This window comes from Vanessa tameamea, chromosome 21 (genome assembly GCF_037043105.1).
Source record: "Vanessa tameamea isolate UH-Manoa-2023 chromosome 21, ilVanTame1 primary haplotype, whole genome shotgun sequence".
Taxonomy (NCBI): Eukaryota; Metazoa; Arthropoda; class Insecta; order Lepidoptera; family Nymphalidae; genus Vanessa; species Vanessa tameamea.
In genome coordinates this window covers 3,579,078-3,595,787 of record NC_087329.1, presented here as the reverse complement: position 1 = coordinate 3,595,787, position 16,710 = coordinate 3,579,078, and the positions used below count along the sequence as shown (strand labels likewise).

General features: G+C 32.8%; 1 protein-coding gene across 3 annotated transcripts in view; it reads right to left on the bottom strand.

The window, feature by feature from the left end:
• Positions 1-2,023: 2,023 nt before the first annotated feature.
• The window catches only part of LOC113404931 (prestin), a 27,290-nt gene continuing 12,603 nt past the window's right edge, over positions 2,024-16,710 (bottom strand). For all 3 annotated transcript variants that reach the window (XM_064218182.1, XM_064218183.1, XM_064218181.1), the window contains exons 2-17: positions 12,738-12,838; positions 11,964-12,125; positions 11,474-11,619; positions 11,062-11,125; positions 10,414-10,490; positions 9,591-9,755; positions 9,043-9,147; positions 8,235-8,368; positions 7,621-7,783; positions 6,894-6,974; positions 6,341-6,504; positions 5,589-5,669; positions 4,597-4,720; positions 3,237-3,419; positions 2,899-3,025; positions 2,024-2,377 (exon numbers count right to left, since the gene is read on the bottom strand). In XM_064218182.1, the coding sequence (XP_064074252.1) occupies positions 2,232-2,377; positions 2,899-3,025; positions 3,237-3,419; positions 4,597-4,720; positions 5,589-5,669; positions 6,341-6,504; positions 6,894-6,974; positions 7,621-7,783; positions 8,235-8,368; positions 9,043-9,147; positions 9,591-9,755; positions 10,414-10,490; positions 11,062-11,125; positions 11,474-11,619; positions 11,964-12,125; positions 12,738-12,838 (2,023 nt within the window). In that variant the 3' untranslated portion in view covers positions 2,024-2,231. The remainder of the gene's footprint in view (positions 2,378-2,898; positions 3,026-3,236; positions 3,420-4,596; positions 4,721-5,588; positions 5,670-6,340; positions 6,505-6,893; positions 6,975-7,620; positions 7,784-8,234; positions 8,369-9,042; positions 9,148-9,590; positions 9,756-10,413; positions 10,491-11,061; positions 11,126-11,473; positions 11,620-11,963; positions 12,126-12,737; positions 12,839-16,710) is intronic.

Sequence of the window (16,710 nt, the reverse complement as noted above, 5' to 3'; positions counted from 1 at the left end):
ATTGTCACTCGCACCAAATACGTGCAATAATTTCAGCTTAATTATTTAGATGGATCTGGCTTCGATTAGATTACAATATTTCACCCAAACATTAACAAGCGACGTTAAATAATAACCGATAAAAATCCAATAACTTCCACTTCTATCAGTAATTCAGTAGGTAGCCGTGTTATTAAGCAACGGTACTTTTGTGACAATTTTTTTTTTGGCAACAATTATATTGTTATGCCCACTGACAGAAAGTTTTGACGTCTCATTTGGTTATGACAAGTGACACACTACAGAAATAAACAGTTGACTTCGCACGTGACATTGGCGAAATAATCTGTGCCTTTTTGGCACCAAAAGCCAAAAAACAAACAGTTCACACCACCTTGTAACGGAGAATTATGGATTTAAAATAAAAGTTTTCGAAATTATTTAAAATTACATTTAACTCAAAATTATAAAATTTATTGTGAGTTAACATAATTAAAAATGAATTCTGTAGTTAAACAGTGATTACTCTCATTTTGATAACATTGATTTGACATTCAAAAGAAGAGGACATCTTAGCTTAAAAAAATAACATTTAGGTAATATATAGACGATCGTTTGTAATGACACAATTTTTTATATCCTAGTCATTTCAAAGTTACGTATTAATAAGCACATTCTCTCAGCGACTGGACCGAATCGGACCCGATCTTTAGATAATTTACGGAAGTACCTACTAAAGGAGATATTTGTTCGTTTTTAAATCGATGTTATTAAGGAATAATTCTATGGCCTGGTGCTAAATATCAATGACCCTAACTTTTAGTAATCAGAATATTAACAATGAACAAATGTCTATTGTTTTATAAAACATACGCGTTTTGAATATTATTGTCGAATAGTATTAGTTAAGCTTATGTCGTTGCAGCACAAATACATTTATAATATTTTATATGAGTTGGCTAACGGCAAAATGTGGGTCAGATTTTATTCACAGATAAGCATTTATTTTAGCACCAGGGCACAGAATTATTTTTTTACAGAAATAGTAATTAATAAATAGAAGCTAATTTATTCTTCTAAATCGATAAACTACTAATGCTAACTGCAATGATAAGTACTGAGTCGTAATTATTAAAATTATTACGTATTTTAATATGAATCGTGTTAGAATATATTTAACGATACAAAAATACAAACCTATTATTTACAGTAAGAATAAACTATTGGATCATAGTGGTTTAAAGTTGGCCTTAAATTCGATGTCCACCTTCGTAAAAACAATTTGTTTGTTTATTTTATATTCGAGTTATTATATTATAATTTTCATTTATATGCTTCGAATAAAAATATGAGATAGAGTTTTATGCCAATGCGGCTCATTATTTAAAAATTCGAAATACAATTTATAATTACTTGGTTCCGCTTTATTTATTTCATAAATAAATCTTCAATAACGCTAATACAGCCAATATAATACTACATAAAATGTTTGTTAATAATATTCTCACTGACAAAAAATAAAAATATTCTAAGAATTTATATTTAACATTCTTCATTAACACGTGTTATATTATTTCATAAGCATTTCTGTCGCTAAGGGAATACATTTCTGACGTCTGTCAGTTGATTATGACAATTGTTACAGAACAAAAATAAACAGTTGACATAACATTGTCAAAGCGCATTATGTATGTAAAAATATATCAAAATTATTCAATTTTTGAATGATATTATTCGTTAGTACGGCAAATAAACAATTGTAGTACTGTTATCGTAAGTTATTCGCCATTTCAAAGTGACGTCGTCGTTCGATCATGAACCTGTGCAAAAGCATTCTCTTAGCGGCCGCTTATTAAATAATAAACGTAACATCTCCCTACAGATCTTGTCTATCAACTATCATTTTTCCAATAATGTGATAAAACTGTAAATTTTTCATAATTATTATTTCATAAAACGGTTTATATTGTTAAAAATAACTAAGTACAATACAAACAATCACTAACATATATTTTCACAAAATATATATATTATCGGCTCAAAAGAGACCACTATGAGACAAAATAACCGAAGCTTGCTTGGTTCGGGTTGTACTATTTAAAGTCCTGTATAATTTTATTGTCCGTGCACATAAGCTTAAAAACTTACGACAAGCAAATATGAGTTCTATCTTACAAATCATAAGCCTCAGAATGCAATTGATTTAAAACAATGTCTATGTTTAACTACATACACGTAATAGAAATCGTTTATCACGTTTGTATGGTTATAGACGTATCTTTCTTTGCTTCTAACATTTTGTAGTAGACAACAGCATCGTGAACGGTGGGGAACGTGTCTAATTGTAGTTGTTCAGATTCTAGAGAATTGTATCGTTCGATCATTTCTAATACTGGTCCTGAAACACACGAATATATGATAAAGGGCGTGCGTGTTGTATTAATGTTCGTTATTCAAATCCAAACAAATCAAAATATGTTTTAATCTAGTAGCCTCTAACAGTTTCGCTTCAAACGAGATTACTTTAATTTTAAGGTTACCACCGGTTCGGAATATACATTCTACCGGCATAGTGAAGCCATGTCATGCAAATCAAAAATGTACATGACACGACATTCGGACAATCTTGAGAAGTCATCTTATAAAAAAACAATTATCTTTTCCGTACTCGTGAGACGTTATCATCAATAAAGTATATTTTTCACACATTATTTGACTGTGGACTGAGTTATTATTTAGTTAGTTCAACGTTCACATTTAATTTTAACTTATATAACATGACTCTGTTGAATAAATCTATGATCAACAATTGCTCTGAAATTAAATTATGGAAAAATTTAGACTTGTCTTAAATAGTTACTTAAAACAATAAAAGAAAGCATGTAGGATTAATAAACATATGTGTATAAATAAACAAACCATTAGCGCCCGCAAGTAGAACTGTGATGTCGTTCGTAACCAGTTCCTTTTGAGCTGCGACGAGACTTTTTATCCCTGGCGCATCTACGTATGACAACGCAGTGGCGTCGATTATTACACACTGTACCTGAAATACAAAATAAATTAACTTTTAATTACTGGTTAGCAGAACACCAATCTTACCTTGATAATGATATCTTGACAGAAAAACCCAATAACATTAAATTTTCTAGAAAAAAATTCAAGACGAGACTTCAGCATGCATGTTAATATCTTAACCCAAAAGGGCATTTAGGACAAATAAAGTTTTTTTTTTAAATAGGAAGAAATAGACAAACCTTATTGCTTATACTCGAGTCCCATTCAAGCGATTCACTCTTAGCGAGGTTGCTTTCGTCATCAGCCTGTTGCTGCTTAAAGTACCCGATCTTCCTGAACAGAGTCACACGGAACAGATTCTTAGTTGCGAAATTGAGACCACCGCAATAGTGGAATATTTTGATACCAGATATTTCTTCTGCCTGGAAAAAAATAAATAAAAAATATATATGATAACTAGAAATAAAAATATTTAGGAGGTAAACACAAATAATAGAAAAACTCTTATTTCATCTTAGACTCATACAAGAAATATGTGAAATAAAAAAAAAAAAAACTTTACAACAGAATGAAATAAAAGAAAGAAAGAAACATATTCCACCAACCCGCGTTGGAGCAGCGTGGTGGAATATGCTCAAACCTTCAACTCAAAAAGGAGAGGAGGTCTTAGCCCAGCAAGGGGAAATTTACAGGCTGTTAATGCAAAAAAATATACAAAAGAATATTTTAATATTTGTATTCACGACATACGATGAAATTGGCTATTATATAAATATGTTACGTAAATATTATCGTGTAAATGATCCATTAGTCAAAATATTTTAATCTATACATATGTACACATTTGAGACTATTATGTATAAATTATTCTATTATTATCTGTAAAGTTTAAATGTCGACATAATTGTCACATATGACATTATAAAAATGTAAATTAATGGTATCTAGAAATATTAAAATAAAATAACAAATTTCGCGTTTTATTAACAAAACTTTTTTAATCATGAAGAGAACATCGTCGAGATACACCATAAAGGAAGACAAAAAAATCGTGTTTTAGTAGAAGAAGACGAATCAAATTTTGCATTGAATAAAAATTTTCAGGATGAGATTATTCGCGGACAAAAGGTACCCGTATTGTTTGCACTACCAAGTAGGTGTTTGTGACGTTGCGAGATGGTGGGTTTTCATATTAATGAACATAATATTAATGTATACTATACAATTCATTGTAATCTCCGTTTACTATAACAGAGAAATGGAATGGATCAGCCGCGGGATGTTACCATCGGAAAATTAGATGTTTTAAAACTTTAAATGAAAAAGATTACTATACATTTTTTTGTATATAAACATTTGTGTAACGTGTAATACCTCTTAGTACATAATAAAATATAAGCTTCGATTTAAATAAACTTTTTTTTTTTACATATGGCAAAGTTTGCCAGTAGAACTTAAATTCTCATATTGATTTATTGATATTATTGTCCCAAAAAGGAAAAGCTTTAACCTAAAAATGGGGCATTGTTACTATTCTTAAAAAAAAAAATCTAGAAATTTCTACGTAATTTACAACGATAATATAAATACAATACTCACAGCTCGGTACCTCTTTATATCTAGATATAGATCTGTATCCAGGACTCTTCCGAGGAGACACGTGTAGGGTTTTTGAGAACGACAGAACAATGTCGCCACACTTGCTAATAATCCTGCTCCAAGTCTGAAAAGTAGTTTCATAAAACTTATTGATTAGCTCTCTAGATCGTAGATGTGACTTCTGCCTAACTTATTTGAAATAAATTAATATTATATGTTTTTATTTATAAGACTCAAGTAGAGGATAACACGTAATTTCGTCTAGTTGGTATGTTATTTTTTTGTCAGAGATCACAAGTTCACTGAATATCAAAGTCATATTCCATCAGAAGTTAATTGTAGTCGTGAGGCCGGTTGACTTTTTTTATTTAATTTAGGTTGACTGACTAGCTAATGGGTCATCTGAAAGTGAGTGTAGCCACTGTCCAGAAAAATTGGCGCTTTAGGAAATATTAACCGTCAATTATTTCGCCAAAGCGCTACCAACCTCGGGAAACAAGATGTAATGTTTATGTCCCTTGTGCCTGTCATTCGCCCTTCATACCAGAACGAAAAAATACTAAGTACTGCTATTTGGTGTTACAAAATATGGTAGGTGGTACCTACCCAGATAAGCTTGCACAGCAGTCTAGTAAATACTTAAATAACTTTACTCTAAAACGAATTTATTGTTTTTCGCTTTATGGCATAGCTAGAAATTTGCTAAAACCCTCAATAAAATTATGTAATAATAAAAAAATATAGACTTTATCTATATTTTGTCATATTGTTATCTTAAATAAATTCCCTAATCACGTAACTAAGTTCCCTAAACCGCTCCCTCGGTCAAGGAAATTACGAGATATGTAAGCATAAAACCCATCGCTAATATTATAACTATTAAATAGGAACACGGGACAATATATCTTAGAGCCAACCTTACCATTGGTGGGCTCGGTTATTCTGCCATTTTAAATAGACTATTTAATTATATGTAATAGTTTCATACTAACCCAATGTCAATGTCTATTAACAACGTGATCGAGAACGTGACGAGCCACACGATTGCATCCAATTTGCTCAGATTCCAGAATCTTTAAAGAAATAAAAAGTCTTCATAATTCTTTGTTTATATATAAAGGATATTTGCCGAGATGACGTAGCAAATAGAACACCAAGCACCAACATTTTTCACGTGCATTCTTTTTTTAAAGGATCGTAGCAATGCCCGTTGTAATTAAGGCATTACTTATATTCCTGTTTACATCACTTTCAAGCTTATAAATTGTGTCAGAAGTTGGGACGACAATAGCCCAAGGGGTCAGAACCGATCCTGCGACATCATTTACACACACGTACACATTTACATCTTAATAGCATTTAGTATACGATAGAATGATACGAATCTTACTTTAGATTTCGCTCTATTTGTCTGCCTCGTTGGTCTATTGTAAGGCCGCAGATCCTAAGGTCATAGGATCAAATCCCAGCACGGGCCGATAAAAAAAATCTTGACGAAAATTTCTCAGTGACAGCAAGAGTTCGGAAGATGCAAGTCTGTATATTCCCGCACCACTTAGAGCACGTAAACGTCGTGTCGGACTTGTCATCCCATCGGATTATGAGTATGAGGAGGGGACACACTTATGGACTTTCGTTCAATGTTCAAATATCGTGTCAAATGTTGTTTAATTGACTCTAATCCTCCTGTGGTTGGAATATACAATCATTACAAACACTAAACTAATAAAATAAGATCACTCACTTGGCCAGCTCCTTGACCTGCATGAACATGCCCTTCAGAGACACAACGATAATGGAAGCCAGCACGCAACGAGGCAGCAGCTCGAATAAGGGCCCCACCCAGAGCAGAACGCATAAGATCAAGGAAGCGCTAACCACTGAGGTTAGACACGTCTTGCTGCCTGCCTATTGTAAAAAAACAACACTTTTTATATGGATCTGTTTATCGTAGGAAGGATTATTTATTTTCAAGTTAGTAAATATAATATTTAATATAAATGAGATCGGAAATAGTGTTGTTTTCCAATAAATATCAATTTTATTATTTGTAATATAGGAACATTCTGTAGTCTCTATTCATGGACTGTTTTTCAATAAGTTGCTAAAATAGCTGAGTACTATTTTTTAGTGTACAGTCAGTATTTTTGTAAAGTAAATTTTAGCCGTTAACCTAATATATACTTTTATTTAATTTATTCGCTCTATTAGTTATGATTTATACAGCATAATTTATATATATATATATATTGGAGAGCACAGAAGTATATACAAATATAATATATATTATGACACACCTGATACTGGATATAAGATCTGGATAAACTCGCGCAGAGTGGGGCGCAACCGAAGAATGACCCAAACATATTGCTTGCTCCCTAAAGGAGAAAGTTCCATTAAAAGTAAAGTAGCAGCCACCCATTGGGGAAGGGTCATCTCTTCTCTTGAGAACATTTCTACCACGCTGCTTTAATATTTAATGCTGGTAGAACTTCATCCGACAAATTCAGTTTTCCTAACAATGTTATCATTCGCCAAAGGCACATAAAAACTGTGTTGAGCTTGCCCAAATATGAATCCGCAATATTTAAGATTCACGTGTTCTATTCACCGGGCCTTCTCGACGCACAGTTATTATAATTTAGAAGCGTATAATTTTTTAAACGAAATCAAAAGTTTTAATACATTGGAACGTATAAGGTATAATTAACCTTAAAGTGTTTTTTAATTCTGTTTATGAATTACTAGTGGTTGCTTGCGACTTCGCTCGCGTTTTAGGGGTTTGTCGGCTGGTGTTAGATACAAAAAAGTAGCTCAAGTACTTCCCTCGAGTTCAAATTTCATTCAAATCGATTCAGTGGTTTGGCCGTGAAAGAGCAACAGACAGACAGACCGACAGGCAGAGTTACTTTTGCCTTTATAGTATTAGTATAGATGTTCTTGATCATACTCAATTAAATATCTAGAGAACCATACTCCTGCAGCATATCGTCTCATGCATTACAATGAAATCCAAAACCATACCAAAGCCAGTAGCTCTTGATTGGCATCCACTTCATACTTCTCCTTGGTCGCGAAGATCAATGCCATGGACATGGATATGGTGTATGTCACCATGGTGATGGTGAAGGCATCTAGGGCTATCGTAGGGATCATTTCTATAGCCGGTACTTTGGGTTCTGGCAGACTGAAAAAATACTTTATGTCATCATTTCTATATATAAATCGTTGAACAAACATATCACAATTATTAAACTGATTGTCGAAAACCATGACCGATTAGTTGCGACCTTACTGCGGTTATTATCAAAGCTTAAATATGAAAATGTTACTGATTTTTTGTTATTTTAATATAGATTTAGTAAAATTACACATTATAGTTACAACATTACTGAATGTGTTCAATCATATAACGATTTAATTCCAATCTTTCCGTTATAAATTTTAAGTTTTACAACAATTGTATTGCAGAGCCTTTATATGCCAGAGCCCATACAAAATATATGTTTTCAAATCTATATAAAACTATATTTTATAACATTCAACAAGAGTCAAACATTTAAAATCATTTAGTCGTTATCGAAAGGTAAATAAATAACCACTTCGTTTCCTCAAAATGTCATTAGATAAAAACTTACCCAGTAGGAATAGTTCCAACTAAAGAAACTCCGTATAACTCTTTGAGATTGCCAAATTTAGAAGCCAGAGTGCCGAATACTATTGCCATTAGTTCTATAGGCACTGGGACGCGACTTATCTTGCTTATCCGAGGCTGAAATTATAATACAATCAATTGAAACCTTACTGATTATTATTAATGTTCAGAATGTGTGTTGGTTTGTATTGGTTGTTAGTCAGCAACTGAGCAATTCGCTGAATGGTTTTTTATTGAAAATACCTGGTGGTAAGTGGTCACCACCGCCCATACACTTTTGTAAAGAGACGATTGAGCGGAACAAAGGCTCCAAAGTTTACGCCAGAGACCTGTCTATTGGGTAGAGCCAGCTGACAAAGCTCAAGAGAGAGGATGGCAATGTAGCGTCCACGAAGCCAGAGTTACTGAGGGAGATCGAAAGGTACTATGGACGGCTGTACATCTCGGTCGCCAAACCTGTTAAAAGCTCAGCCGAAGACACTAGAGCGAAACTCACCCGACACTATACCGAAGATATCCCGGACATCAGCCTGCGCGAGATTAGGATTAGGATTAGCGCGGCTTAAATAATCATGCCTCGGAAAGCATGTAAAGGTGTTGGTTGAACTCTTACCAGCCGATTCGGATTCGTCCCATCGAATTACTTATTTCCTACTGACAGGGAATAAAGAGTGCACTTGGATTAGCGCCTTTTGAAGTATATGCTGCGTAATTGCAGTGCCCTTTGACAAGTGGACCAGATAAGCGATCGTGTCCGAATTAAATTGAAAAATGTTATTAATTTAACGTACCTTTAAGACTTCATTATTCAAAGCAATTATTGTGCACGTGATCGCGGATATCGCGAACGCGATCCAGTTTGCGTTTGGTATACTCTTGACAATTTCAATAGCTGTCTGAAATTGAGAAAATACTTAATGCTAGCTGTGTCATGCGGTTTTAGCCGTATTATATTTTGTATTGTAAAAGTTATACTGTACGTGAATTTTATGTTGTTATAATTTTTGATAGACTCGAACGATTTTGAGGAAAATAAAGACGAAACCATACCAAGGAATATTACACTACAAATATATACATTTGTAATTATTATCCGTTTTTCAAAAATAAAAGGAAAAGAATGGTTATTTTGGTATTTTTTTCGAAATCACAAGCAGACAAATCAATTTTATTTATGCTTTTCTAACATTTATACATAAACATATAATTTATATATAAACGCTCAGTTTTCAGAGACTTTAGCGCAGCATTGACATTTACCGGTTTTTTTTTAGTTTGAACACACACTCACACATTTAGTCATAAGTTACCGAATAAATTTTAAATATTTTCTACTTACAAATATAACTTTGTAATTGGATCCTAATTTTGGTAGCTTGACCCCAAAGAGGTCTTTCAGCTGAGATGTGAGAACATGGAAGGAGGCTGCGGTCGTGAAACCAGACACGAGAGGCTCCGAGAGCAGAGTGGACACCGCGCCCAGTCTCATCATCCACATTATCACCTAAAAGAAATAACATAGACAGACATGGATTCATTACGATTTAACTTCTGCAAAATGGAGGAACATGTTACTTAAAATTACAAGTCCATTTTATTTTTATGCTATGGTAAATTTCTATTGAAATAATTGTTTGAAATTTTATAGAAAGTTACGAACATTTGTTGTCAACTAAAGTTAATAATAGAAAGTTTTCAAAACAAACATTTCCATTTTTTCTTTAGTTTGGACTCAGCTTTAATAGACCATTACCCCGAATAATATGCACTGTAGGTCTTGTGATGGACAAATAGTAATTCCAAGTACTGACAATAAGTGTAACAAAAAGTATTGTAATACTTTATTTTACAACTAACTTTATTGGCTAACATCAAAATTAAACATTATTTGCTAGGTGTATTTAATTTAAACTCCATTCAAAGATATATTCTATTCAAAATTAGGCACATATATACACATATATATAAATACAAACTCTTCCGGATTTAAAAGAATCGGATCATATTACAATAGGGCAGAAATATATGATATTCTAGAAATGTAACCCAACCTCAAGCACCAAAGTGAAGTTATATATTTTATACTGCTTTTAGTGTTGCGATTTTGGCCCATAATAACCTTTTATCATTATAAATGGGTTTATTTTCATCGTAATACTTACTTGCATTAAGCCAATAGTTAAGGAAAGTACGCTGAGTATTTCCACCGGCGAATATCCTCCGGTTAAGAAAGGTGGACCTGATGAATGAACAAAAAGCACTTTCTACATCATGTCCCTCATATTGAAGACAAACGTATGGCATAATTATGTTCGACACATGAAAGTTTTCCTACATCACTAAGCATGAGATGAATTCTTGACACAAATTGCACATGAAAATTAAATGTTGCTCGAATTTTAATTCGCAATTTTCGGTTATTTTCAATCGCGTATATTAAATGCTTGCATTTATTAAAATAATTAAAACTGAATAGATTTTATGTTCATTTTATAATTGTCAAACAACTCGTCTGTGGTAAGCTTAAGAAATATCCTTTAATTGTAGGTGCTCAAAGCTAACCATAGACACTGTTATTGTAAGAAATATTAATAGGACTTTGGGAACTTAAATGTATATATATCCTTTGTGCGTTTAGTTACACTGTCTCACTCAACCGGAAGACAATAATACTAACTATTGCTGTTTTGCGGTAGAATATATTATGAGTGAGTAGTACCTATAAAAATGAGTTTTCACAATACCCTACCAAGTAATACGAATCAATAAATTTACACATTATAGGAAATTCTTAAAGAATACAAATTTACCTTCTGAAGTTGTGACGTTAACAGCGTTGACTAATTCCGAGTGAGATGAATGCTGTGAAACTACCTGAATGAAAGAGTAAGAATAATTGATTTAAAGGTTATTGAACTTTAAAGTGGTTATACTGTGATGATATAAAAATACCACAGCCAATACAATGGAGCATTTGAAAACTTTAATGTCACAAAATCGTGTACATTGTTAAGTTAGCCAAAATAATTCAAACACAATGAATTATAATTCAAATTTATTTTAATAACATCACAATTAAAATAGAAACATTAATTAAATTAATCGTATTTTATTAATCCACTACTTATGTTAATTTAATTGAAAATCTAAAATGATATGATAATTCTCACGTATTATTTGGGTATCTGTATTGCTAATTACTAAAATTTAAACGAAACTTACCTTACCCGCCATAAGGCAGGCGACCGCGAACGTCCCCATGGACACATGGGGTGAGGTGCCAAATATCACATATATAAGTACTGGGAAAAATGCCATGTATAGACCGACTATAGGAGGCACTTCAGCTAACATCGCGTAGGCCATACCTAAAAAAATATATATTTTTCGGTAATTTCAGAAAGAAATAAATGTTTTACGCATTGCTGTTAGAGACAATTCATGCTTGTTTATATGCAAACGTTCAGATGCTGTGAAAATATTCCCTCTTTGCACCCGATAATAAGCTTGGTATGAATTCAAAGACATATTTTTTTATTTTTTTTTGCGTAATTGTGCTTTGAGATTGTCCGCCGTGATCGATAATTTGGCAAATGTTTTAATCTAAAGAGCACTCCTTTGGCTCCAATCTTTATATTGTTATACTTGAAATATGGAGTTATTGACTATTTAGAATACATGGAATACTTAATACTTATTTCGATAAGTTCACCTTGTGGTATGTGCATGACTGCAGTCGTAGCGCCGGCTACCAGGTCGCCAACCAAATCCTTCTTCATATTGTAGCGTGGCAGCCATCTTGCAATTGGTAGCGAGTTCAGGAGACAATCACCAAAGCCACAGTTTTGTACTACCCTCTTGCATCTGTATCCCACTGGAATTATGAAGTCAGAGTAAATATTTTTATAATATTACTTTATGTACCGCCTGCCTAGTTTGTGTAATAGCTCATAAGGTCAAGACCGCAAGATTTTGGGTTAGGCCGATAAAATATTATTGTTTTTTTCTGTACTATCCCAGAGTTTAGGAGTAGGAAGTTTAGGTTAAGCCATTCGTCTTGTATTTGAACTTATTCCAGTCGTATCGAATTTGCTGTCCCATCGGATTATTAGAGTAAGAGACTTGTGTACTATATACATATGTCCTGCGAAGTTGCTTAGTCTCTCAAGAGATTGGTCGTCGCGGCTGTTATCGACTAAGAGCAAATCATCATCATACGTCTGTATGAATCTACCCAAAAGCGGGAAATTACACAACCTGACTTAATCAACTATTGAAGGATAAATTCCAAATTAATTCTCATGTCTTCACGATAATTTTTCAAATTTCTTTTAATATGAATGGTCTATATGAATAATATATTGCATATTATTTTGGAACGAACTTTGTGGTGGATAACCTATTATTTTAAATTCTCATTCCTTCTCGTATTTATTGATAATAATTTTCAAAAGATATTATGTGACCCCAGGATAAAGATCCTTACATGGTTTCTCCGGAACCTGATAATCAGCATCCTTGTTGAGAGCATCCTGCTGGTAGACACGTCGGATCACGTTGAACTGTTGGCTAGGCCGGGACTGCAGCCTGGAAATAAAGTACATATAATCAATTATAAAGAGGAAAGTTTGTTTTGTTCTTGGAATTCAAGTACAAAGGTTAAGAACAATCTGGCCACCAATGACAACAGTATTGTAGATATCATAATTATTTTGGAAAATACAGTTGTAGGGTTTTTTTGAAATTATATTTCTTTGGGCGCGTTATCTAAAAAATAGTGACTGGTAGTTTTTTATGATAGTTTAAGTTATTTAAATTGTGAAAGTTTGAATTAATGAGTGAGTGTTATAGTAGTAGTGAAAAAAGTGAAAATTACATTTAGTACGCAAGTTATTTTGAATTTATTGTAATGTAATTATAAGTAGATATTCACACGCGCGCGTTCATAAGTACACACCTTTTTTTATTTCTTTGACAGAAAGCAGTTTTAGAGATTTATTTTTCAATAAAACTTTTAGCTGTCGAAAATGATTTGCGTCTAAAGTCTGAAGCAAATAATCGCCAAACCGTAGCGGAGTATTTACAAACTCCTGTTTGATGAGAAAATAAATATGAATACTTTCTTAGGACTTCCTCTGTCCTGTTCATATGCGAAGTTGGACTAATTTAAATGAAGTAACGCCCGAATATAATTCAAGAGCCTAGATGGAACAGTAGTCAGAACAAATAATTATGACTGAGTTTTTATGTGTTTAAATTTTGTAATTCATCATGTGCCATTGCAACAACAGTCACCTGCATGTACACAAACCGCATCGATGCAGCGTGTTGGAACAAATTCCACAACCTCCTCGAGAGAAGGAAGCAGTGAGGGAGGTAAGGAGCCCTTTTCTCAGCAGTAGGACATTTATATACAGTACTTAACTTTTTTATAAATTGAATTGGGAAAAAATATTTTATCAACATATACAAAATGAACGCGATCATAATTCAAACCCTTTATAAGAAGGTTTTAACAAAAACTGAGAAAAATAAACGAGCTCTTAATTTTTTTAAATATTCAACTATCACATTTGGACCAATTTGTCCCAGATGTGAAGTAATTAAACGTTTCCAAGTTTAAACTAATACTAGCCGTGCGTCTTCTCGTCCCGAACAGTCTTGTAACAGTGGAACATTTTCGTCGTCATTGTTATTGTTACGTCCAAAATCACTTTCAAATAATACTAATGTTTTTTTCATACGCATTTTCACGAGCACAGATTATCTAAACAATAATTCAATTTTTATCTACAATATCAGAATACAAAACACTCTCTTTCAAAGGCATCGACTGGAACGAGTTGTTTGGTCAAAACTTTTAATACTTTGCACTTGTAGTAATTATCTGTTTTAGTTTTATCTGTGTAAGCGATTGGTCGTCTCAATACCTACTGGGGCAAGAGTAACTCTAAGTACGGCACGGTATCGTTCGAATTAATAACAATTGGTAACTGTTTTGCGCAAAAATTACAGAATACTTTCGACAATAAATTTCATTAAAGACTTTTTCATCATATTTGTCAAGCCGACCAATCTTCTATCCGACTTTATTACAATCAAGTAAAATCAAGTACATAGTTTTTGTATATCCTTTTTGTAAGTGACTATATGTATATGATTTATAGATCGCATGTTTATTTAAATTTAAATATGGAAGACGATATTCGCCATCTTATTATTTATTTTTTTAATTTATTGAATATGTTTTAACATCTCTGCATTATATACCGAGAATATCATAGAACGATGACAATTTATTATTATTAATAATGTATAAGACAATAAGTATTGAATTATTTTATTTAAAAAAAAAAATACCAAATGTTATAAAACTCTGTCGTCTTATCGAACAATAATTCGAGATATCTTCCAAGTCAATACTTTATAGTGTATAAACTCCACTGGTCCACTAACCCCAGCACTATACAGAGATAACGTTAATATCCTCGTCCTACGCTACACATTGTTATTATAAATACTTGTATAAATATATATAATAAATATATAAAATACATTCCAAAACTTCGATTACGGCTCGATACGATACGATCTCTATGACTAACTTGAGCAGGATAATTTAGAGTACTAGTGTGTATAGTACACAGGTGCAGTCTCTATTTCCAGACTTTTATCATCAGATGAGATGCTAACCCTTCAGTACAGGGTAAGATCAATAGACATGGACGACTTAAAAATTGATAGTTTGTCGCAGTCGAATCGATACAAACCCAACGATCCTGTTGACGTTCGGTCAAAGTCATACACGGAATAGAATCGGTAACGTGTCACTGCCGTCATAAGCCAATACATTCCGTGCTCTCTAAAGGTAAAGGTGACATAACTTCTTGTGTAGAATTTTAGTCGCCATCGATGTCTATAAAAATACAATACAAAAAAATTACTAATATAAAATAAATATGATTAAGAATCAATTTAAAATATTAGTGAACGACCTTCGGCTTTTTTGTCGGATATATATATTTTTAATGTTTTTTTTACGTGATCATTACGCGCAAATCGCGATGTAAGTCCTTTGTCGGTGAATAAATCAGTGCGGGACGAGACGTCGTTCTAAACGGACCTGTGAGACGTTTATCTGTAATTACAAGAGTGAAGTTTTGCGCGCTGCATGTTTATCGGTAACACTACTAATATATAATATATATAAGCCGAGATGGCCCAGTGGTTAGAACGCGTGCATCTTAACCGATGATTTCGGGTTCAAACCCAGGCAGGCACCACTGAATTTACATGTGCTTAATTTGTTTATAATTCATCTCGTGCTCGGCGGTGAAGGAAAACATCGTGAGGAAACCTGCATGTGTCTAATTTCAACGATATTCTGCCACATGTGTATTCCACCAACCCGCATTGGAGCAGCGTGGTGGAATATGCTCCATACCTTCTCCTCAACGGGAGAGGAGGCCTTAGCCCAGCAGTGGGAAATTTACAGGCTGATTATGTTATTATGTTATGTACTACTAATATAACAATATAATTACGAAATTAGTATTAGAATATACATATATGTATATAATTGTTTCCACGAAAAAGTGACGCGTTGTAAATGCAGTTTTAGGCAAACGTATTATATTTAGTATTACTCAAAAAAAATACGAAATGATTTTTGGTCGTATTAATATCTGTTTAAAAACATAAATTAAAATATTTAAAAATGACATATCTTTTAATAAGACTACACCTGCATTCGTTAGCGGATGCACGAGCAGATTATTATTTAAAACGTTGTTGTTTTTAATAGACATTTTCGTAGTTAAATTCGTTACATAAACACATGTATTTAAATCATTCACTATTGAATATCAATGTCAAGTGTACAGTTTTATTGTTTTAAATTGTCTTGACATTCGCCAATAACGCATCTGTAGATCATATTCAAATTATTTCATTTGGATAGAGTTCCAAAAGGTCCTGAACATAAATATCTTAATTAAAATGCTAATTTCATCTTCAAGACTAAATCTCGAATAAAAATGATGTTTTTTTATTTTTTTTTTATAGTAAATATTAACTTTAGAAGAAAATGTGTCCTACAAAAGTAGCATGCCATGAGGCAGACAGTTTTGTTCAGTACAAATTTCATGTAGAATCGTTTCTGAGAATAAAAGTCCCATTAATTTTTATCATACATAGATATAGATTTTTGTTTTAGCTAATTAATATATAAACATCACGAATTTGATACTCTAATTGCTTTGATTATTTATGTGCATAGATAGACTGTTAAAGCTGAGAACGCTGCGAAAAATTAGTGACCGCTAATTACACGCACACTAGTAAATTAGTATGACATTTGGCGAGTGTCAAACGTAGCTGTCACGCACACAAGAAAATAAATTTGGCTCGTTTGTTTTAGTTCTTATGTATTGCGACTCTCTATCTACTATCTAGATGTA